This window comes from Phyllopteryx taeniolatus, chromosome 10, assembly GCF_024500385.1.
Source record: "Phyllopteryx taeniolatus isolate TA_2022b chromosome 10, UOR_Ptae_1.2, whole genome shotgun sequence".
NCBI lineage: Eukaryota > Metazoa > Chordata > Actinopteri > Syngnathiformes > Syngnathidae > Phyllopteryx > Phyllopteryx taeniolatus.
The window spans coordinates 29,108,883-29,130,178 of record NC_084511.1 but is presented as its reverse complement, the minus strand read 5'-3'; the positions used below and the strand labels follow the sequence as shown (position 1 = coordinate 29,130,178).

Sequence of the window (21,296 nt, the reverse complement as noted above, 5' to 3'; positions counted from 1 at the left end):
TTTAGATCCTCAACAAAATGCCAACAGCGGAATATGTTATTGGAGTGCTGCAGGAATTTTCGCAGCATTTCTGGTATCGCTTGTATAGATTGCCTTTTTGTTTTTGTTTTGTTTTTTTTGCAATTCTTTGTTGTTAAATCTGAGCAAAACTTGAAATGTCTGACTTGTCCCACAACTGCGACACCTCACAGAAGGTTTACAGCGAACATGCAGCAATGTGTTTATTCCCATTAGAAAATGTTGCACAACTTAGTAGTTTGAAATGTGTCATCAGGCTGAAGATTGAATGGACATTATTGAAATGCTTTTAATTGATAGCCACCGTGTAAACGTTGAAATACTGAGATGCTCTTTATCTGATCTGCTGGTGGGTTTCATCGATGCTTCCTTACAGGTTGAGGTTTTCGGCGGACAGTGGAAACAAATTTGCACTGTGGCGAGCAGATAACATGTAGAGGGCTATTGATTAAGGGTGCTTCTCAGGTGATCTGACCGCTAAGATCATGCTCAGCATACAACCCCAAAATACAAAACAACCCAAAATAATAAGAATGTCCTTCGATAAAACTCCAAACCTCAAACGATGAACAGTCCCTGCCTCGGAGTTGATAAAGGCCGTTAAAAAAAATCAAAACACGCATTCAATGATGTTATATTCTTTGTTACAGCCACGTTGCTGGTCTGTCTTTTACTTTAGTGAACAGAGAGTCTGCCTCCCACCTGTCTTGGAAGTTAAACGTTTTCCATCTTTCGTTTGGCCATTTTTGGGAAGGGGAAGTGTACATTTGCCCGAGGAGACCGGTAGCATAGTTGCTAACGACCGCTACAGAAACGGAAGGGGCGCTCGCCGGTCGAGACCGATGGGTCGACACACTAGCTAAGCATTCCGGGGATTTGGAATATTAGTGGCGGATGTACTATATACTGGCGGGCCAGCTCTAATACACATTTAATATGATCTTGCGGGCCAAATATAATTACATCGAGGGCCAAATGTGGCCCCCCGGGCCTGGGTTTGACATATATGGTCTGCAGCATAATGCAGATTGAAAGACAGAATCCTAGATACTAAATTCTCACAACAGTTTTCCTCATTTCAAGTCAGCGTTCCGTTCACCATGTTCTATTTTACAAATGTCCTCTTCTTTTAATAGAAGAATATTGCCTTTCATCAATTGATGTGTATTTTATGTGATAATGTGAAACTTCAGGGCATTTTTTATTTTTTTTTTTGCTTCTCAATTTAGTAACCCATCTAAATTTTCAATGAAGTTTTACCTTGGATCCACGGCAGACAATAATGGGAAAATAATGCAATAAGCTCGCAGCGGAAAGGTTTTAGTTCCCCCCACGAATGAAAAGGTCAAAACGCATTTCGGATGACACATCAATTTTACCATCGGCTCTTTTTCCAAATGCAGTAAAGAAAGAAGAAAAACAACCTCCGTCTTTGCATAACAACTTTCACAGAGAAGGATGGGAGGGAATCAAAAATAGAGGAAACCCACCTTTTCACTCTTTTGCAACAACATTATTCCCGCCAAATGCTTTCCAGAAGTGCGCGCAATGCAAAAGAAGAAGTGTGATGTCAGCATTCAGCGCAGAAAACATTTGATGTGCAACTTAATGAGATAAGCCACCGTATCCAACCGCTGGCCGCCCATGCACCAAAACCTCTCAATTAAACACCGTCCAACTTTTAAGCGCATAGAAGTGAGTCAGTCGCCACCAGACCGTCCCGCATCACGCTTACGTCAGCAGATGCAGCGCCGTGCAAAACCACCAAAGAGAGACGATGAAGTGTTGCCAGATCCCCACAGAGAGTCAGATCAGAAAGCCACAGATTAATTATTTAAACACATACCCCAATAATGAGTGGCCTACTTCTACGGCGGAGCTTCCATTTGTCTTTTGTTACACATTGGGAGAAAATAGTGTGCGGACCCTTTGGAATTGCTGATGTTTCTGCATAAATTGGTCCTCAAATGAGCTTCATCTAAATTAGAGGCTGACACGGGAGTGGATTTTGACTCCGGCTCCTTCCCACTCCCAGAGAGATTGATCCCACTCCCTCCCAATCCCGAGTGAGTGTTTAAAAGAAATCTCGCTCCCTTCCACTCTGACAGAGATCGAGCCCATTCTCTCCTAATCCCGAGACAAAATTTGACAGAATCCCAATCCCATCACCCCCCCCCCTCCTGCCCACCTTCCCGACTTCCAGTCAATTCAGCTCCATTTTTATTCATATCTTGACTGCAATTCACTTCCATCCCATAGGAATCCCGCAGGACCCGCGGGCCGCGGTGGGGATCCCCAAAAAATATCAATTAATCTAATCTATCTAATCTCAAGCACAATGAAAAACAAGTCTGTTTAAACTAATACCACACAAAAAAATACTGCATATATTTTTATTGAAAATAACGTAAACATTCACAGAACAGGAAGGAAAATGTGTGTATATGTATATATATATATATATAGTACAAGTGGTTGACCCTTGACCCTTTGGCAGCAATAACCTCAACCAAACGTTTCCTGTAGTTGCAGATCAGAAGAGCAAAGATTCCTGGGACATTGGGTGTAAAAACGTCTATTAAGGTCATGCCACTCAGTCGGGTTGAGGTCAGGACTTTGACCGGGCCACTCCGGAACATGTATCCTTTTCTTCTGAAGCCATTCTGTTGTTGATTTGCTTAGGTGTTTTGGATCATCTTGCTGCAACAACCCTAACTCTTTTGAGCTTCAACTGTTGGACAGATGGCCTCAAGTTCTTGTGGAAAATATCTTCATGAACTTGTACTTTGTATTTTTCAATTGATGGTAGCAAGCTGTCCAGGCCCTGAGGTAGCAAAGCAAGCCCATACCATGAAGTGATGATAAGGTTTTGACGGTGGTGTTCTGTGCCATTTTTCCTACACAAATGACATTATGTGTTCCTCCCAAACAATTCAGCATTGGTTTCATCTGGCCACAAGATATTTTGCCAGTAGTCCTGTGGAATATCCAAGTGCTCTTTAGCAAACTTCAAATGTGCAGCCATGTTTCTTTTAGGCAGCAACCGCTTCGTCCTTGGTGTTCTCCCATGAACCCCATCCTTGCTTGATGTTTTACCTATGGTAGCATTTTCAACAGAGATGATGCCATGTGCCAGTGATTTCTGTAAGTCTTCAGCTGACACTCTACAGTCCTTTTTTTTACCTCATTGAGCATTCTGCACTGTGCTGCTTGCAGTCATCTTTGCAGGACTTGGAAGAGAAGCAACAGTGCTGAACTTCCTCCATTTATAGACAATTTGTCTAACTATGGACTGATGAATATCAAGAGTTTTAGAGATACTTTTGCAACCCTTTTCACCTTGACACACGTTTATATATAAAGTGCTGACCTCAATCTGATCGAGATACTGTGGCATGACCTCAAGAAAGCTATTCCCACCAACACGCCAGGAATCTTGCTGAACTGCAACAGTTTTGTCAAGAGCAATGGACCAAAAATCATCCTGATCGTCTGATCTGCAACAACAGGAAACATTTGGTTGAGCTTATTTTTCTCACCCTGTCCTGTCAATATTTGTTATTTTCAGTATAAAAATATGAAAACATAATTGTTTGTGTGGTATTAGTTTAAGCAGACTTTTCATTCCTGTGATTTAGATGAAGATTAGACGACATTTTATGACCAGTTTATGCAGCAATTAAAGCAATTACAAAGGGTTCGCATCCTTTATACTTTTATCTTCCACTGTACTAGCCTGCTTCGCTGTCCATGGTGCTAAACGTCTACATAGAGCTTTCATGTGATTAGCTGATACGGTACAACGTGCATGACTAATGTGAAATTTGTGTTCGGACGTGCAGAACAGCACGGCTACCAAATCCTGTCAGCGCTTGGGCTGATCATGAAAAATCAATGCTGTTGAGAATGAGAGGTTGTTAACAAGAGCTTCATTGTCTAAATTTGTATTTTCGTTTTTCAACAAAAAATAAGGAGCAGAACAAGCGCACACACAAAAAAATGCAGATCTATTGATAGAAAGTGGCAATTTCTCAATTCGGTTACCCATGAATGATTTTCACAAGACAAAACTGTCTGGAATGTGTTACATTTCAAAAGACCACAGAACCGAATGAGAGAGGATGACCTTTGACCTGAAACCCCAAACCTCGCAATTGGGACGAAGATGTGACGTGCCGCCCCTCCTTTGAATTCAATTATCCAAAATGATTGCTTTAATCATAAACAACAAGTTTGCGTCAGATAACATCTGGACTTTAAAGACGTTATTGCTCCATTTATTTTCTTTCGACTTTGTGTTTAGCATAACGGAGATCAGAACTGGGAAGAATCATCAGACCCCCCTCAAGAAGTCATTTGGGGGGGGGTCGTGCCCCGCGCATGCCCGCCTATGACGCCGACACTGCTTGGGGGGGTTCGAGTGAAATGAGTCTGCATTCATTGCTTGCATTTTTAAAACCGCAAACTCCCCCGTTGATATTCATATGATAAATATGAGTATATTGACTGGGCGGGTTTATGGTTACGTAACGTAAGGCGTCAGATAATTCTAACAGATTTCAAAAGCAGGACAAAGTAGCTTTCATTGCATTGTCACCTTTTGTCAAAATATTCACTACCCAAGGAAACGCGTTTAATTGCATGTTGATGCGATTTGGTACGCCCCTGAGTGACTCGAATTAGGCAGATGGAGAAAGAGTGGGGGAGGGGGGGGGGGGGAGAGAGAGAGAGAGAGAGAGAGAGAGAGAGGCGGCGTGTAGCGACAAGAGGAGGAGAAACCTCCAGCAGGTCCTCTCTTCTCGTAGCCGGCAGTGTGTCACTCACCAACAGAACTTGGACTTATTTCGACCAGGGTTCGGATTGTGACGCCGCCGCCGCCGACCGACCCCGAACGAACGAACGAACGAACGAACGTACGAACGCGGGTAAGTGAAGCTTGCTTTTTGGCGGAGTTTGTTGACAATGTGCAACCGAGAGTCAAGAGTCGCACATTGGCCGACTTTGGGCCGATGGGCAAAAGCGTCTAAATAGTAATGACTGTGTGATATACGAGTAAATATTTAAAACTAGGCAAGGCAAGATGGGCTAATTGCTTGGTGTTCGTAATCCGATTTGAGAAGAGATCCCACATATGCCGCCCTCCCAAAATAAACAACGCTCGCTTCATCTGCTTTTTTTTTTTTTTTTTTTTTTTCCCCCCATTTGCCATTGTGACATTTGGATGGTGTGCGCGTGCGTGCTGGTCGAAAGTGCCGAATCCCACTCGAGTGCTTTGCTCGTCGCCGCGCACTCAGCCCCCGTCGGTCCGTCTTCTGACGTGCTTTTTTCTTCTGTGCTTCGGCCCGCAGAAGATGTTCTTGTGTCTGCTCCCCGTCGTGGCCGTGCTGCTGAGCACGCAGTCCGCAGTGTCTGGCAGCAGCAACGACAAGCGCTCCAAGGACAGATCCTGGAACAGATACAGAGACGTGAGTTTCTCGGGACCCACTAAATCTAACCAAAAGGGACAAGTAATTACATTGCGCGTGTGTGTGTGTCTCACTATGTCCTTCATACACCTTGTATATGCGCCAGCAGGCACCGTCCACCTTGTAGATACGCAGCAGGTAACTTGTTTGTGTGACTTTGGTCAACACTTTTCAGCATCAAAGAAGTCGACTTCAATGTACTTCCCCCCCCCCCCCCACACACACACACACCCCACCCCCGTTGAGCATGCCGAATAATGGGCAGGGATAGATTTCTGTTTGAACTTACAAGTTGTAGCTCACCACTACATTGTTTCAATTCAATTATGTCAAATTAACAATACCCATTCAAATTCTATTATCCATTCAAACCCCCAAGCCAGCCACATTTATTTTATTTATTTTTTTAACAGGGAGGCACCAATACTTACATTTGAAAACCTCCCAATAATCGATGATGTCTTGCAATTGTGATGAAAATGAATTTTTTTTTCAAGAAAATAGTTTCTAAACGAATATGGCACACGTTCCACTCAAATCTAACACATTTACAACAATTCCAAAGAAATCCAATTCAATCCGACCTTAAAGTGTCGCCGCTCCACCTGCCCAGATGCTACTAGTGCCGCTTCTGTTGTACACACCTTAGCCCCCAGGGGCCAGCGTGGCGCGCACACGCAGACAATAATATGACACGCCCCTTTGAGCGGCGTGGCCATGGCGACGCGAAGCGAGTGGAGCACAGTGTCAGCGCGTTCCATGTTTGCGGATAGCACAAAAACCAAAACAACAAGGACTGCGCTGCATACAGTTGCATGCAATGACGCACAATCACGACAAGGGATCTAGAAATAACCTTTCCGAGGGAAGAACGTTTTGTTGGCTCTTCTTGAAAATGTTCTGTATCAATAGCACATGCTTTGACATTGACAAAAGGTAAACCGCGTGAAAATCGGTTGAGAAATGAGCAAGTTATGATGTATTGTCACTATACATGCATTGCCTTTGATGGGAACGTTGCCCCCACCAACATGGCCGCCACGAGGGCACGTTGCTTAGCCGGGCTGCTACGCTGCACTGGCGTATCTCGTCTTCCATCCGTATCGAATTGTTGCTATCATAAATGTCGCTGCGCTGTTTGTTTTTCCAATATTAGGTATTTAAAGGTTTATCAATGCTAATTTCAGTTGCACATCTGTGGCGTTTCGCGTTATGCACTGGCTTTAAGAAAGTGGACTTTTGTCACAAGAGCCTCTGAGTTTTAAATAATATACCACAGCAATCCTTTTTATTTTGTGTTAGTTTTACAGTAATCTTCAACCGGGAGTGTCAATAACCACCTTTCAGCGTTAATATTAAAACTATAAACTACGTCTACATTGTATACCACTGGGCATCCTACAATTGTTTCATTTTGTATTTATACGTAAAAGCATAAACTTTCCGATTTACAGTAATAACTCCAGCTACAAGGAAACAGTTAACGTCTGTTTTGAAGGACATTCATTCTCTGAGAAACCGGTCAGAACTTCATCAAAATCGCTTCAAGAGATAATACTCTCTGTTTGATCCATGGTCAGAGGCACTGTTACAATTCAAAGACAGAAAAAAACCAAATTACATAAATCTCTGCGTCGGTTCAGTGGCGACGTTTATGGATCGGTTATGTCACTCCCCGTTGTTTTGTGGGACTCGGTCAAGCAGACAATGAGTTCTTCTGGTAACAGATATATCGGGAAAAAAAACAAAACAAAACAAACAAACAAGGTCAGCCCTTCAGCTTTGTAGGCTCGGAATAATTGATGAACGGCACGTGGTGTATTTGAACTTAGTAAACGAGACCCTCTCCGGTCTTGGCAGCTGCGCAATCATTGGTGTCAGCGCAGTAACGACGGGCCTTACTTATTATGCACGATGCTCGAGTAGTAAAAGCATGCAGGCCGCTTCCATATTCTCGGGAGATTTCAGGAGAGCGTGAGCTACCTTCGGCCTTATTCGCGATGGCCGTACTCGTCTGCTGGAGCCGTGATGTGAAAACATTCAGCTGAGGGCTTTTCACCTCCACTGCTTGTGCGTATTCAAACGTTCTTGCCGTGCTACTGAAAGTCATTATCTGCAAACTGTCAGCGAAGAGTAGAGGGTAGGACTGGAGCGGATAGAAGGGAGAAAGGCTGTAACCCTTTTGTTTAATGGCTCCACGCGCCACATGCGGGAGACGCAGATGTGCTTACCTGTATAGTTCTTTGTGTCGTGTCAACCCACGCTTAGAGGAAACGGCTATAGCGGTGCCTCTTGTTCCTTTAACAAAAAAAGACATGAAAAGTCATCATTTGTGTTGGCAGCAAACAATTGGGTCTTTTCAAAAGGTGCACACTGCTTGACTATAAGTTTATTTGCTGTGAAAGTGACATTGTAAAATGTTCAGTAACGGTGGAGACGCGCGGATTGCGATTTCAACTTGAAGTAGGTTTTCGCTAATGTAGCTAGCGGCTATGTCACTGCTTTTGGGCTCGCTAGATAGCGAGCGACCCCATCCGCCCGTTTTCCATACCTCGACCTCACTTGGGTCGCGGGTGTGCTGGAGCCGATTCGGGGAGGTCCGGAGGCCGGATTCTAACCACCGACCTCAGAAATGTCAGACAGACGTCCTAACTTCTTGCCCACCGTGCCGCCTGCGGGCAAACCCGCTAACAATCTTTTCAACTGACTCTTGAAATTGATTTGTGCTTTTCTTCGTAACGTCATCATGGCCGATAGGTGAAACTGTGTCATGGCTTCCCTTCATGACTTTTCAAAACCGTTTTGCAATTATCTCTCACGATGTGTTTACGTTTCAGAGGGCCGCTGTTTGGTTCTACTAATGATTATAGATGACATTTGTTCTATAATTTCTTTGAGTACTTGAGTACTGCTTTGAAAACAGTATACCAGCGTTATCGTTTTATGGCTATTTAATCATCGCTTATTAAACATGAATCATTTATGTTGACATCACGACGCACTTAAGAATACATCCCGTCCGTACATACAGTCTCAGTATAAGTCGTTATACTAAACCAAACATTATGGTAAGTAGCAATATAAATGTGAAAATAGCTTGTGTACTGTATGCACCTGCAGTTGTCTCGCCAAACGGTTTTCCTTCTTGGGTATCATGTAAACAATAACTTCGCATCATTCTCGATGTCCGTCAATCAACCTTTGCTTTTCCATCCTCTCCTCAATTCCTTTGGGGTCACGAAGTCGACGTGATTTGTTCCCATTTTTGCAGCGGAGAATGACCCCCCCCCCCCCCCCCCCCCCCCGGCTTGCTCAGCCGTGACGCTGCGCCGTTCCGATCTGCCCCTTCTTTTCCGCTCTGCCCCCCGCCTGCCGCCTTCCACGCGACATCCCTGCTCGTCAGCCTCTCGGTCCCGTCCGTCCTGCATATGTATGAGTATCCATTTGTTGGAAACCGTCCAATAGGCAGTTTTATCTTGAAAACACAATTTCATTTAGGTTTGATTTATGCTTCCGGTTATTTATATTCTTCATCGTCCAGCTTTATTCTACTGGAAAGCAAAGTAAATATAGAGAGACTTTATTTGCATTTATCCTTACAGAGAAATGACTGACATTAGCAATCACAGTTCCAAAATATTTTCTTTTCGCTTTTTATCTGCTGCACAAATGCTGATTTCATCTTCCTTTCCCAGTTTCATTTTGAGCCTCAAAACGTGACACCTATTCCAGCATAATGAATACAGATGAGTGATGCGTTAGAGCGGCAGTATACTAAATACTAATCTGCGAAGAATAACATAATGAAGGGCAGGCGCTTCTTGATTGAACAGAGAGGTCAGTGACTAGCTTGATTACGAGCTTACCTCGCCTGAAATGAACTGAATAATGATATTACGGCCCATAATGTGTGCTGTCAGGTTTGTACTGACTCCATTTAACATGAGTTTGAATGTGATTGGTTAATTCTGACCACAGCCACATGCCAGTTACAAGAGGGTGTGCCACCGCATTTTTCAGTTTTTTTTTAATCATTTTTGGAAATGTTTACTTCCCCTCTCAGAAAGATTAAAATAATAATAAAAAAATAATAATAATACTAACTGAGTTTATGTAGGTTATAGGTCACATTCTATTATTTTGTGTGCAGGCTGGAGAGTGGAGTACAGTATTGGGTACGCACCCACTGCGAAACACTCAGTTGCGTTGTTTTGCGTTTTGTTGTAGTCTGAGACCTTTAGAATCCATAGAGTTGTTGTTGTTGTTGTTGTTTTTATGTTCATGAAAAATGACATAGTTGTGTCTATTTCGGGGCTGATTTGCCAAATCACTGGCACTTTGTCGCTACTGCCAAATCACCACTTTATTATTATTATTATTATTAGGGAACTTAGTATGCAGCACTTAGTTGGACTGAGTTTGGTTTCAACTTTGCTGCGAAAGCTTAGAAAAAAAAGAGTCTGGCCCAAACGTGGATAAAAAAGAGCAGAAGGACACACAGATGTGTTGTCCATATTTATGATTCTGGTGATGCATTTGCTATTTTTTTTTTAAATAATAATTGGTCTGAGTGCTTGGTTGATCTCACTAAATTGGAAGCACTGACCTCAATCATCTGATACTAATATGGATCACCGCAATTCGATGCCGCTCGTTGGAATGCTAAACTGTTTCAATCCAACGATCTTGCTGCTTTTGTGTGAACGTTTGAAGATCAAATGCATGCTTTCTGTCGAATGACTAGTAAATGGCGGTAAGCAATTTGTATCAAAATGTGGCATAGGGATTAGACGGGAATGAGTTTTGAATTTCTGGTTTATCAATAAGAATATTGGAGTGGTTAAAGGACTTACGGACTTTGCTTTGAGCACACTTATGCTAGAACATTCAATGCAGTCCCAGAACCTTGCATCAACTCTTTATCATAGAATTGTTCAAAATGTTCACCCATCCGGCCATTTTGTATCGCGCTTGTCCTCATTAGGGTCATTTGTGAGCTGGACTTTAGGCAACGGTCCGGAATCATGGCTCGCCAGCTACTCTGCCTGTGGGTTAAGTGTCTGCGTAAGAAGATTTATATAATACAATTATCGTGAGCTGGTGCAGTTTGTCTCTGTTCAGGCTCATCGAGCAAATTCAAGGTTGTCATCTTTCAAATGTTGCATTCTCTTTTATTATTCATATAAGATCTCTTGGGCTGCCAGTCACAGTGGAGGCGTGATTATGTTAGCGTGCGCGTTATGTCAACATGCACGGCGGGTTGGACCAATCTGCTCGTGTGTGTCACTTTTTTTTTTTTTTTTTTGCACCATTCATTGAAGGAGGAGACGTGCTTTGCTGAGCCCACCAAACATCTTATTGGGAACACATTTACTGCTTTCTGCTTTTGAATTCCATTTTCTGCCCTATCCATATATATCGTGGCGAGCAAAAATCCACAAATAATTGACACCCATTATAATTGCACTTCATTGAAATGTTGTTTTTTTTCTTTCAAAAAACAAATATTAATTAAAAAAAAAATAAAATAAAAAAATAAAAAACACCAAATATTCTTCGGTTCCGTTCCTCCCCAAAAAAAAGAATAAAGAAAAGAAATTTTAAAAAATGTGAAAAAGAAATCACTGACGAATCGGTAACGAACTGCGAGTATGCGCGGGTCAACTGTATGCGTCCGAGGTTCCTGGTTCCAGTTTTACAGCAAAGGGGGAGGGGCAGGGTGCGCTGAAGAGAAGCTGATTCGCTGAAACCGCGAGTCACCTTCCTCCCTTCTCAAGGCAGCACATACTGTACGTAGTATTTTCTTCAATTAAGCGAACACCTGTCACTCTTTCTTATCTCCAATCCACACCGTCCTCCGTTTCTTTTTCCTCCCGTTAATCTGCCTCCATATTTCTTTTCTCCACATGCTCCATTCCCACCCAGCTCTTCCTTCCTCTCTCTCTCTCTCTCTCTCTCTCTCGCTTTATACTCCACTAATTCCTAATGAAAGACTGCCCTTCAAAGTAAAGCCCTCTCTCGCGCTCTCGCTCACTCTCAAAGTCTTGCCCGTGGCCACCGTCATCGTGCGCGTCCCCGGGCGAGCTATTGATCGCAAATGAGAAATTGCAGATCCGCTCTTCGATGGAGACCCTGGGTAAATATTGCACAGTGTCCCCGTGGATCCCATTTTACGGAGAATGGCCGGACATGTGCATGTGTCTCGGCGTGTGTTCCATCACACACGCGCACACTCTCACACACACACACACGCACGCACGCACGTAGGCATATCCTTGATCAGGTGCAGTAAATTCCAGGCCTCGCCGATCCTGACGTGAGCGACGATGTAATCGATAATCAATGCACAAAGAGAATGGGGGACAGTTTGGCCACAGGCGAGGCAAAGGTCACCGTCCCCTACAGTGAGGATAAAATACGCGTGTGCGAGAAAGACACGAAAAAAGGTGTGTGGAAGGTTTGCCAGCTTCATTTTGGATGACAATGAGAAAAAGGGAATGGAAAGGAGAAGAGAGGAAGACGAGAAGCTTTCATGTGCCGTGCGGACGGAGCAGATGAACAGAAAGAGGATGGCAGCAGTACGCAATCCATCATAAATTCTGTGCTGGCTTCCAGTCTGCTTTGGTCACGGCTTCCCCCTGTAAAATCTTCCCTGCTTCTCGGCATCAAGCTGCTGCTCGGCTGCCGGTTGTTGCGAAGGGATGAGATCTGATTTGCGTTTGTCTCCAAATTTACCAAGACGGAGAAAGCGCACTCGAGCGCTTTGAAAATCCTCCACAAACCTTCAAGCATTTTTTATTTTTTTTTACATAGTCAAGTACATTGGACTTTGTTGAACAACATGACTCATCTCTGTCTCAATGTTCTCACTAAAGAAATTCACATTGCTGCAGCGAACCAGAAATTGACAAATGTTGCAAAGTTTGGACCAGTATGCAAACATCTCATCAACAGTCAAAATTGTCATTGAGTGTCGCAACCAGGTTGTCATTGGTCAGCGACAAATCATTTTCATCCATGTTTGCCCAAAATCACACGTGACTTTCATTTTCAGGTCACCCCTCAAAGACCCTGTAAGGCAAATTTGTCAATTTGTTTTTGTCCTGGCAACATGGGCAAATCTTATTTCGATCAGCATGCAACTATGGATGTCACTCCAGTTTCGCAGTGTTGTCATTGGTTCTGTCGCCGCTAAAGAAGCCGTCATCCCACTATCTCTCCGTTCTACATGCAATCAGATGGTTCTTCCTCGGGGTCTGCCGCCTCAAAGTCTGTTTCAAGCAGAAGAGTCCCTAAGTGCGGATGCGCCGCAGTTACCTCATTTGCTACAACGCCAAAACCCCAAAATCTCATTTGGTGGCCTGGCGGAGAATGAGCTTTTTCCACATCTGAGCCCTGCTCATTCATCGATTTCTTTCGGATTATTCTTAAAAGCTGACAGCGCAAAACATCCCACAAGACGTGCGATCTCACAGCGCATAATTTAGCGGGTGCCGGTGACTGACATTGTAATGTGGATACCCCAAAGGCTTTGTTTCTCCGAGACCCTTTCAGGGGGAAATTCAGGGTGATTCTGAACTGCAAAGTAGATTTATCTTTATGGTAATAATTGGGCTGTCATGGTGATGACGATGATGAAGAGTTTTTTTTTTTTTTTTTTTTTTCATTTGATCTCTCGTGTGCATCTCTTAATCCTTTTCACACGCCTTTGTTACACTGTTTAATTTGGGAATAATGACGAAGGGTTACTTCTTCCGCAACCGCCGCTCTGTCTGGTTCGCCCAACACATTTAAAGTCCCTGTAAAGTGAGAAGAATAAATATAGCTTCTAAATTTGACACACGACAGAGAGAAGTAATGTGCACAACTCTGCCAAATTTGAATGATTAAAAGCAAATTGTCAAGAATATAATCCGCTTTAAGCCTCCGGTGGCAGGAATATATCCCACCGGGTCGTCGTGGTGCTTTTCCATACCGCGACAACGCGGTGCTAACCCTAAAGCAGCTCACGCCGGGTCGGCGCGTCTTTACCACACGCTGACTGGCATGTCTGACTTTTTTGTTTCTTTCGCCTTCTCTCAGCCAACAATGAGGCACTCTAAGGTGGCCATGCCAGCCCGAAGCCCCGATGGCGGTCAAATCAGACTTAAAACTTTCTACCTTTTCTCTGCATGACATGCGTGCACTCACGACCACGCCAGCGACGTATCCAAAGTGGTGTAGTCTGATTTTCAAAACGCTGTTAATGAGACGCTCCGAATGTTGTGCAGGTTCCCATCGTTGATTGTCGAAGGTTCTTCTTATTCCCTAAATGAGACGAGGCTGAATCGACAGCACCTCAATCTGGTGCCGGCAGCCGATCGGTGAACTCGATTTTGCCTCAGTTGCTCCAAGTCGCAATCGCTCAACAATCGATTTCCTCACAATTCGGACAATTCTTGATGAGGAAGGCACCAACTCTGCATGTTCCTACGTTTGTACCTCCATTCAATGCCGTAACGGGCGCCGCGGTGTAATAAAGCGCGTTTGCTCGGAAGCACTCCGTAGAAAAGCATATACGTGCGCAACACTAACGTGCGCCGTGCAGCGTTAAATTAAGGTGGATTACGGGCGTGATTGATCAGTGCTGTTGATTTTGTCGTGCACAATAATCATTCTATTCCCACTTGGTTTCTTGCAATCAGTCTCCGCGCCATCATTGTCCTCCTCGCCCTATCACGTCATGAGCTTTTATCCTGGGCTTTAGTGTGCTCTATATTATGTTTGTGTACGTTGTCTTTTGCTTGCTATCTCGCCATCTGTACCGCTTGGCCCGTTGTAATCCCTGCGACAGCATTCCAACTGTCGTCAACACGCTGCATAAACGGTCGACGGGGCTCAATTGTGCATTGTCAATCACTCATTCAGGAGAATTTATTTTCTGCAAGCGCGCCGTTCAGCTTCGCTCGCCTTTGAAAGCGGAATGAATTACGGGTCATTTATTTCTCTCTTTCACACTCAAAAACTCACTTCTCCCCCTCACTTTGATGTTTATGTTGTCGAAAGCCATGTCAGATTGTATTGGTTATTATCTAACCTGCCCCCCCCCCCCCCCCCCCCCCCCCCCCCCCCCCCCCCTCCCGGTAACTCGGATACACTTACTGTTTGTGTGTGTGAGGCTGTGCAGATGTGAGCGACGTCTGCTCCAATAATTCAAAGTTTTCTGCGACTGCGGTTTACGGGCTTCTCCTCAGAGTGAAAGAATGCGAGCGAGTGCGAGAAGACCGGCGCTTGGCGGGAGATTGACACGAAGATCTCTACCACACCGTGTCATTTTGCAAACGTCTGCAGCGTGTAACGTGTACTTGTGTTTGAATGGACAAACTGTTGTTTGGATGCTTGCGAATTGTAAATAATTGTTGAGCCCCGCAGGCTTGTTATGAATACTGCATGGAAAGCCCTGGACCGTGTTTGGGAGGGTAAACCAATTGCCCTCTGGGTAGTGTAGTCAGAGTGGATTAGCTTGAGGAGAAAGTTTCCAGCATATAGTTTCTTCCTTCCAGCTCACACCGAAACACGGTCACATCTGATCCATTTGTTCAACCCCAGGGGGTGGGGGGGATTCATACAGAGGGGGCCGCAGTGTTAGGGGAACTAGAACCGCCACTGGCTATAAATGTATTTTTTTTGGTCCACTATCTTGCCTCCAGCAGCACGGTGGGGGACTGGTGTGTTCATCTGCCTCGCAGTTGTTGGAAAACAAGTAAAAAAAAAAAAAAATCATTATTTACCCATCCTAAACAAGTCACACATTTATTTGTTTTCTTCTTCCAATCCCTTGAGCAATTGTGCTACTGTAACGCTCAATAAAATAAGGAGGACAGAGTACAGTTATTGGGAATGTTCGTTCACCAGCACTGCCACAATACAGAAAAGGAGCAGTCACAGATTTCTCTTATGAAGTCGCTGGGCTGGTGCCGTCGTGGAGTTTGTCCCGTTTTATTTGCTGTGTACAATGTAAGCAGGTGCACAAAATTAGTCTCACAAGGCCACGGGAAATTAGGAGTTGTTCGACGTGCAACCCAAAAAAATGAAACGGTAAAGACGGAGGTCACAAAGAACTTGCAAAGCTCACAGCTGAGGCAGGGCTGAGCAAGAAACTGGCCCTGCAATCTTTGCTCTTATGATAAAAGTACAAGCAAAAGCATCAGAATTTGACAGTTACAATAATGGCTAGGGAGGAAAGAATAGTGCTGAAAGTCTGCTTGCTTTTCACGCCTCAGAATTCTCAAGTAGCAAGCTGGCCTGAGTCAGACGGCGGAATAACAGCTGGCAGGCTTTTTTTTAAAGGTGACTTTCAAACGCTAAACGATAACGCTGATGATACGGTCAATAGGAGAGCAATGAAACATCGACGCGTCATGAAATGGGCGCGGTGGTGACAATCACAAGTTAAGACAGTTTGACAATTCTTAAAGATGCTTCGCATGTACTTGCTGCGAACAGCCGAGTGTCATCACGCGCACGGTGAAAGGTTGAAATAATACCGAATTCTTTCCAGAGCGAAAGAATCACTTTGACACGGGCAGCCGAAGCGCTATCACGTCGACGCCAAACTGAGCTGCAGTGTTGGCTCAGATTAGCATTAAGCTAGCGGTGTTACAGCCATTATCTTGTAAAAAAAGATAATGGCAAATATTTGGCAAAGTTTAAGTGTATTTATGTTTGACAGTTAACATTTATTGATAAGCGCATTCGGCTCACTATGGGCACTCGCCCTTAGCGTGTGTGCCGGTGGATACGCATGTGTGTATCCCATACTACGGGCTGTGCTTCCAATGCCCGGCGGTATGTGGGGCGAGATAAAGGGGCTGGCGCACTGCATGTTACTGCTCCACCCCCCTAAAATTCGCCAATTTCCCCAAATATGCTGTAAAAATACTGTACGTCTATAATTCTTGATCCTTGTCAAAGTCATCAATCAAATTGTGAAACAACCAATGAATGATTGGTGGGGTTTTTTTTTTATGCTGGCAGATGTTCTACTGAAGCGCTTATCAGCACATTCATTTTTTTTTTAAACCCATTACAGAATCCATCTGTCACATTGGTAAGATGTTAGACAAGCATGTTTGTTAGCACATAAGACAACCGCTACTGCAAAAATGGCCCAATCACGATGAACTGCTGGAATCTTAGTTCTAGTTCTTTGCAGTATAGGTCAAGTATTGCGCTGCTTTATCCGCGACAGCAGACAGGCCGTGTGACTGAGCAGGAGGCGCTGTGAAGACTTCAAGAATAATGATCGCCAAATGGCCAATCATGTCTCGGGGATGAATAAAGGGATATTGATTATGAGAATGTCAGTCTTGGGTTGATGGGATGGGAAGATGAATGAGGAGGGGGGTGAAAATGAATACATTTATGCATTTTTGAGGGTGACACATGGATTGTTTGACAGTTTTAATTAAAAGGGAGCTGAGTCAGCGACAGCCTCAGTCACATTTTAATGAACCGCAGATGTGTGTGCGTGTGTATGTGTGTGTGTGTGTGTGTGTGTGTGGCATTTAATGTTTGCTCAATGAGGAGTAGAGGAATGATCTGTCTTGGTCCATGTTGTGTTGTTCATCTGCTGTGGAGAAGAGGGGTCAAGAGAGAGTTCATGCCAGCCTAATGTGTCTTTCATCTTCTCTGAAGAAATGTTTTTGAAAACAAACAAGACTCAACGCTAACCCTTGTTAACAGTCACTTCATCTATGAGGAAGATTTAACATGCGCACAGAGGTCAAAGTTACGAGAACGATGGAGATGATGGGTTGATACGAAGGGATCGCGATTAGTGGGTATGGATCGAACAAACGTCAGTCTTGGCTTGATGAAAGTAAGATTCAAGAGAGGAGAAGGAAAAAGAACGACTGCACTTTCAGGAGGTTGAGTTAAGACAATGACAGCGCTGATATTTCTATCATGTGTGAAGAGCGAGCAAAGTCATTAGAGATATAAATGAACCAGCTGCACTCAGACAAAACAAAGCCGGCGTTGATGTCGAGCCTCAAACCGAATGCCAATCAACAGCTACGTGCGGGGCTTACGATGAATCGGAATTCAACTGTGGGAGACGGGATGAGGATTGAGCATCAGGTGTTAATTGAAAACTAAGGAATGCTAATTATTTGTGGATCAAGTTTTTAGTTTGTCCCACAATAAAAGTGAGTTGAGTACAATTATTTCCCCCCCCCCCCCCCCCCGCAAAATATTCAACAGTGCAAATAACAATAAAAAAAAAATAAGGCATAACAAACATAATGGAGAAGGATACCAGTGTAATAGTTTGATAGGATAAACTTGCCTGCTAATGTAAACAGTTAGATTTCAGAAAAAAACAAGTTTATCCTCTCCTGCAAAATGTATGCAATTCGCAATGTCTGTGCTAAAGCAAACAAACAAAAAAGAATGCTGAGCCTGAAATGTTGCTTGCACGCACATTTTTTTTCCACCAGAAGAACCAGATTTAGTATTTCAAACGTAGCACTAACATATACCAACATAAATGTTTTGCCTCACCCAATATTGTGTCAGAAAATATATTGATATATCGCAAAAAACATTACGCTTCGTACCGCCCATTACCTCCTGCCCATTACTGTTTTAGTGAAACAGCAGTCTCATTAAAAAGAAAAAGAATAATAATAAAACTCCAATCCAGCAAATGTCCAGCTGGAAGGCATGAACAAGACGTCGGCGTGCGCCTGCAGGCAATATCAATCTGGCAGGGGTGTGTTCAGAATAAATTGTAAAGCCCAATCGTAAAATCTCATTTAAAAAAAAACAAAAAACAGGGTATATGTATTAAAAGTTACATTCGAGATATGCAAAGAAAAAAATTACATTGTATTATGCTAGTGCAGCAAGCCCATTATTAATATCTGTTAGTAGAAATTCCTCCCATTTTTTTATTATTTTTTGAATACTTACCAGCCTAGCTTGATGTGCATTGAAAATCCTACCACAAAGCCATTTTCGCTTCCCATCTCTATTAGTTTATCTTGAGGGTAAACGTTGGCTTTTCTTTGCTGAGAGATTCGGAGTAATTACACATTCAACGTCCAAATACGTGCCAGTCAAGGTCTGACCGATGAGTTATTCCGCTATTAGTGACCAACGACAGAGGCGCTGTCGTGGTATCAGACAATAAGCGACAACAACAGATGGCTGAGTTGCGGTGAGCTCCCCACGTCATCTTTAATCGCAAACGCAGACACTTTTCATGACCCAGGCCTCGAGTCCAGCCTGAGCTCGCCTTTATTGGAGGCTGTGAGAAGTTATTCACAATACTTTGATTTCCTTATTTCTACGCCTGCATAGTTTGGAGTGAGTTTTTGGGGAAACTCGAGCTCCGGTTATTAGCAAGTCCTACTTATATTATACATAGACATGATGATATTGGCAGTAAGCATGGGCCGGAATGAATGTTTGCAACCGGTTGCAGACGTTAGCGTGTCTACAATCGGTGTAGTAAATACTTTTGACTTGGCTAACTTTGGTTACTTTCCGCTCTGATGTTGCCTTACAAAGCGGCGAACAGTAGCTACTTGCTTTCTGTGAAATATATACTGTAAAATGTATTTAACACACATGTTAAAATGATACATTTTAAAGCTCTAAGTGCAATACCGTTATTATACTCTCACAATTGGCTACCAGCCCACACATAATTGGGAGTATGCAGTTACATGACAGGCAACATTGTCATTGAATTGATCATTCTTAATGATTTAATTATTTATTGGGCGGGGTCGCATCATGTTTCAAATAATTTAGTTGGACATAACTACTGAGGCCCTGAAACACAATTGTAGTGTAGTATTGCGTGGTTTGTATAATTAAGCAACAGCAATCACTTTTGCTCAAAAGACAATGTTTGTCCTTAGAGCTGCAAGATAATAGAAATCTTTTTCATTGCTGGCATGATGCGTCTTTGTGCCGCTGCTTCTTGTTCACTTTTTATAGCCACAGTATTTGTTATTGTTTTGGGCAGTTTCGCTGATGAGGTCATTCGGGCCATTCGGATGTGGCTGTGACACTGGGGGAAATCGCTTCAGCATTTCTCTGCGTGCGTTTCAATACTTGTCTTTTGATTCTTGTGCATACCGTACATATGGCCACACAACCCTTGCTTGAAGACATTTCTCTTTTACCCAAGGGGACTCTGGAGGAAAACCAGGACATATGTACAAAACATGATATCATAGCCTTGTTAACATTTTTATTTGCCTTAAATTGAAATTCAATTGTTTGACTTCCCCCACTCACCAGCTTGATTATTCTCCCTGTCAGCTGTACGCTAATGAAGTCAATTATGGCAACCATGACTATTATGACGGTGATGATTGTGTTTGTGATTACTATCACATCCCAGCTACAATCTTTCCTACACCCTGTGTTTATGATCTGACATTGCAGTTCAGGGGAGAAACATATTTCAAAAGGGTATGCTACTGTCCTTGGGGGAGTGTATGTGTAAGCGCAATGTCAAGCACAAAGGTTTGATTTTAATATTCATTTATTATCATGAATGCATTAGAAAACAGAAAATATGCATGAAGAAAGGAAAACAATTTTAGCACCAGCAATAGTTAGCAATCAACCCGGCCTCAGCCATAGCCATAGTATGTAAGCTATGGTTAGGGCTAGTAGCTTGGATGGTTAGCGCGAGGGAATAATGGTGGGTTAGCGGTTAGGGCTGATAGGGTGGTTGTTTAGGTTCAGGTCATATGGTGGGTTAGGGTTAGGGCTGGTAGGTTGGATGTTTCGGGTCAGGGAATATGGTGAGTTAGGGTTAGGGCTGGCCAGTTAGAGTAGAGGGTAGAAGGGTGAATGTCTGAGATTCATCTTAGACTATAGACTCGTCTCCCCTATGTATTTTGCTCCACATTTTCTACACCTAGTACCATACACACAGTTACTTGTCGTAATGGGAACTTCTTCGTTGACCAGGTATGTTACACTGTTCTGTACGCCACTCCTCGATCTCCATTAATTGATCCTCCCATTCAGTTTTGCCCTAACCAAGACGTGCTTAAGGTTCCTCCTTGCCCTGAGAGCCGAGATCAGGTGCACCTTCTGAGGGATCACCTCGTGTTTTGTTACTGTTGTGCTTTAACATCACGTAAGCCTATGGATTGTACCTAGAGTACCGCATGATCAACGGTACCAGTAGTCTATTATCTCCTGATTTTCTTTTGCCTTCTCTTTAAGCCCAGCAGAGGAAAGTGCGTGAGTCTCCTCAGCGCACGGATGGCTTCTTGTCCGTCCAACGATCATGAACAAATCCGATTTACCCCGAGTGCTAGTGACTTTACAATGTCCTTGAAGATGTGCAGGATGGTGGTTAGGGTTAGGTTTGTCCTAATGGAGTAAGATGTGTGTATCTGTGGGTTTGAGGAAGACTTTAGTGTCCAACATTCCAGTCCTATGGAATTCTCCTCCCTTAAGCACGGTTGTGTCCAAAATTTCGATCTCTTGTGGATGTGGTGTTGACTCTGTGACTTCTGTGTGCGGCCAGGTTTCCCAAATATCATCCAGATATCTGAAATATCTCAATGGTCGTTTTTTACATTTCGTAGACGCAGTCGTTTTCCAGTCCGACGTATATATATTTGCATATGCCGGGGCAAAACCTTTGCCCATTGCTGTCCCTTTCACTTGCAGATAATATCTGTTGTCAAACAACACTGCGGGTTCGCCGTAGACATTGTCTTCATTCCAAGAGTTGTATCAATATTTGTTCTGTGTCCTGTGTGCCCCTTGACGGCTGGATTGATGACTAAAAAG

General features: G+C 43.6%; 1 protein-coding gene across 3 annotated transcripts in view; it reads left to right on the top strand.

Moving 5' to 3' along the window:
* Positions 1-4,749: 4,749 nt before the first annotated feature.
* spock1 (SPARC (osteonectin), cwcv and kazal like domains proteoglycan 1) overlaps positions 4,750-21,296 on the top strand; it is a 58,620-nt gene continuing 42,073 nt past the window's right edge. For 2 of the 3 annotated variants that reach the window (XM_061787967.1, XM_061787965.1), the window contains exons 1-2: positions 4,750-4,943; positions 5,367-5,483. In XM_061787967.1, the coding sequence (XP_061643951.1) occupies positions 5,370-5,483 (114 nt within the window). In that variant the 5' untranslated portion in view covers positions 4,750-4,943; positions 5,367-5,369. The remainder of the gene's footprint in view (positions 4,944-5,366; positions 5,484-21,296) is intronic. The other variant, XM_061787966.1, reaches the window with a different exon arrangement.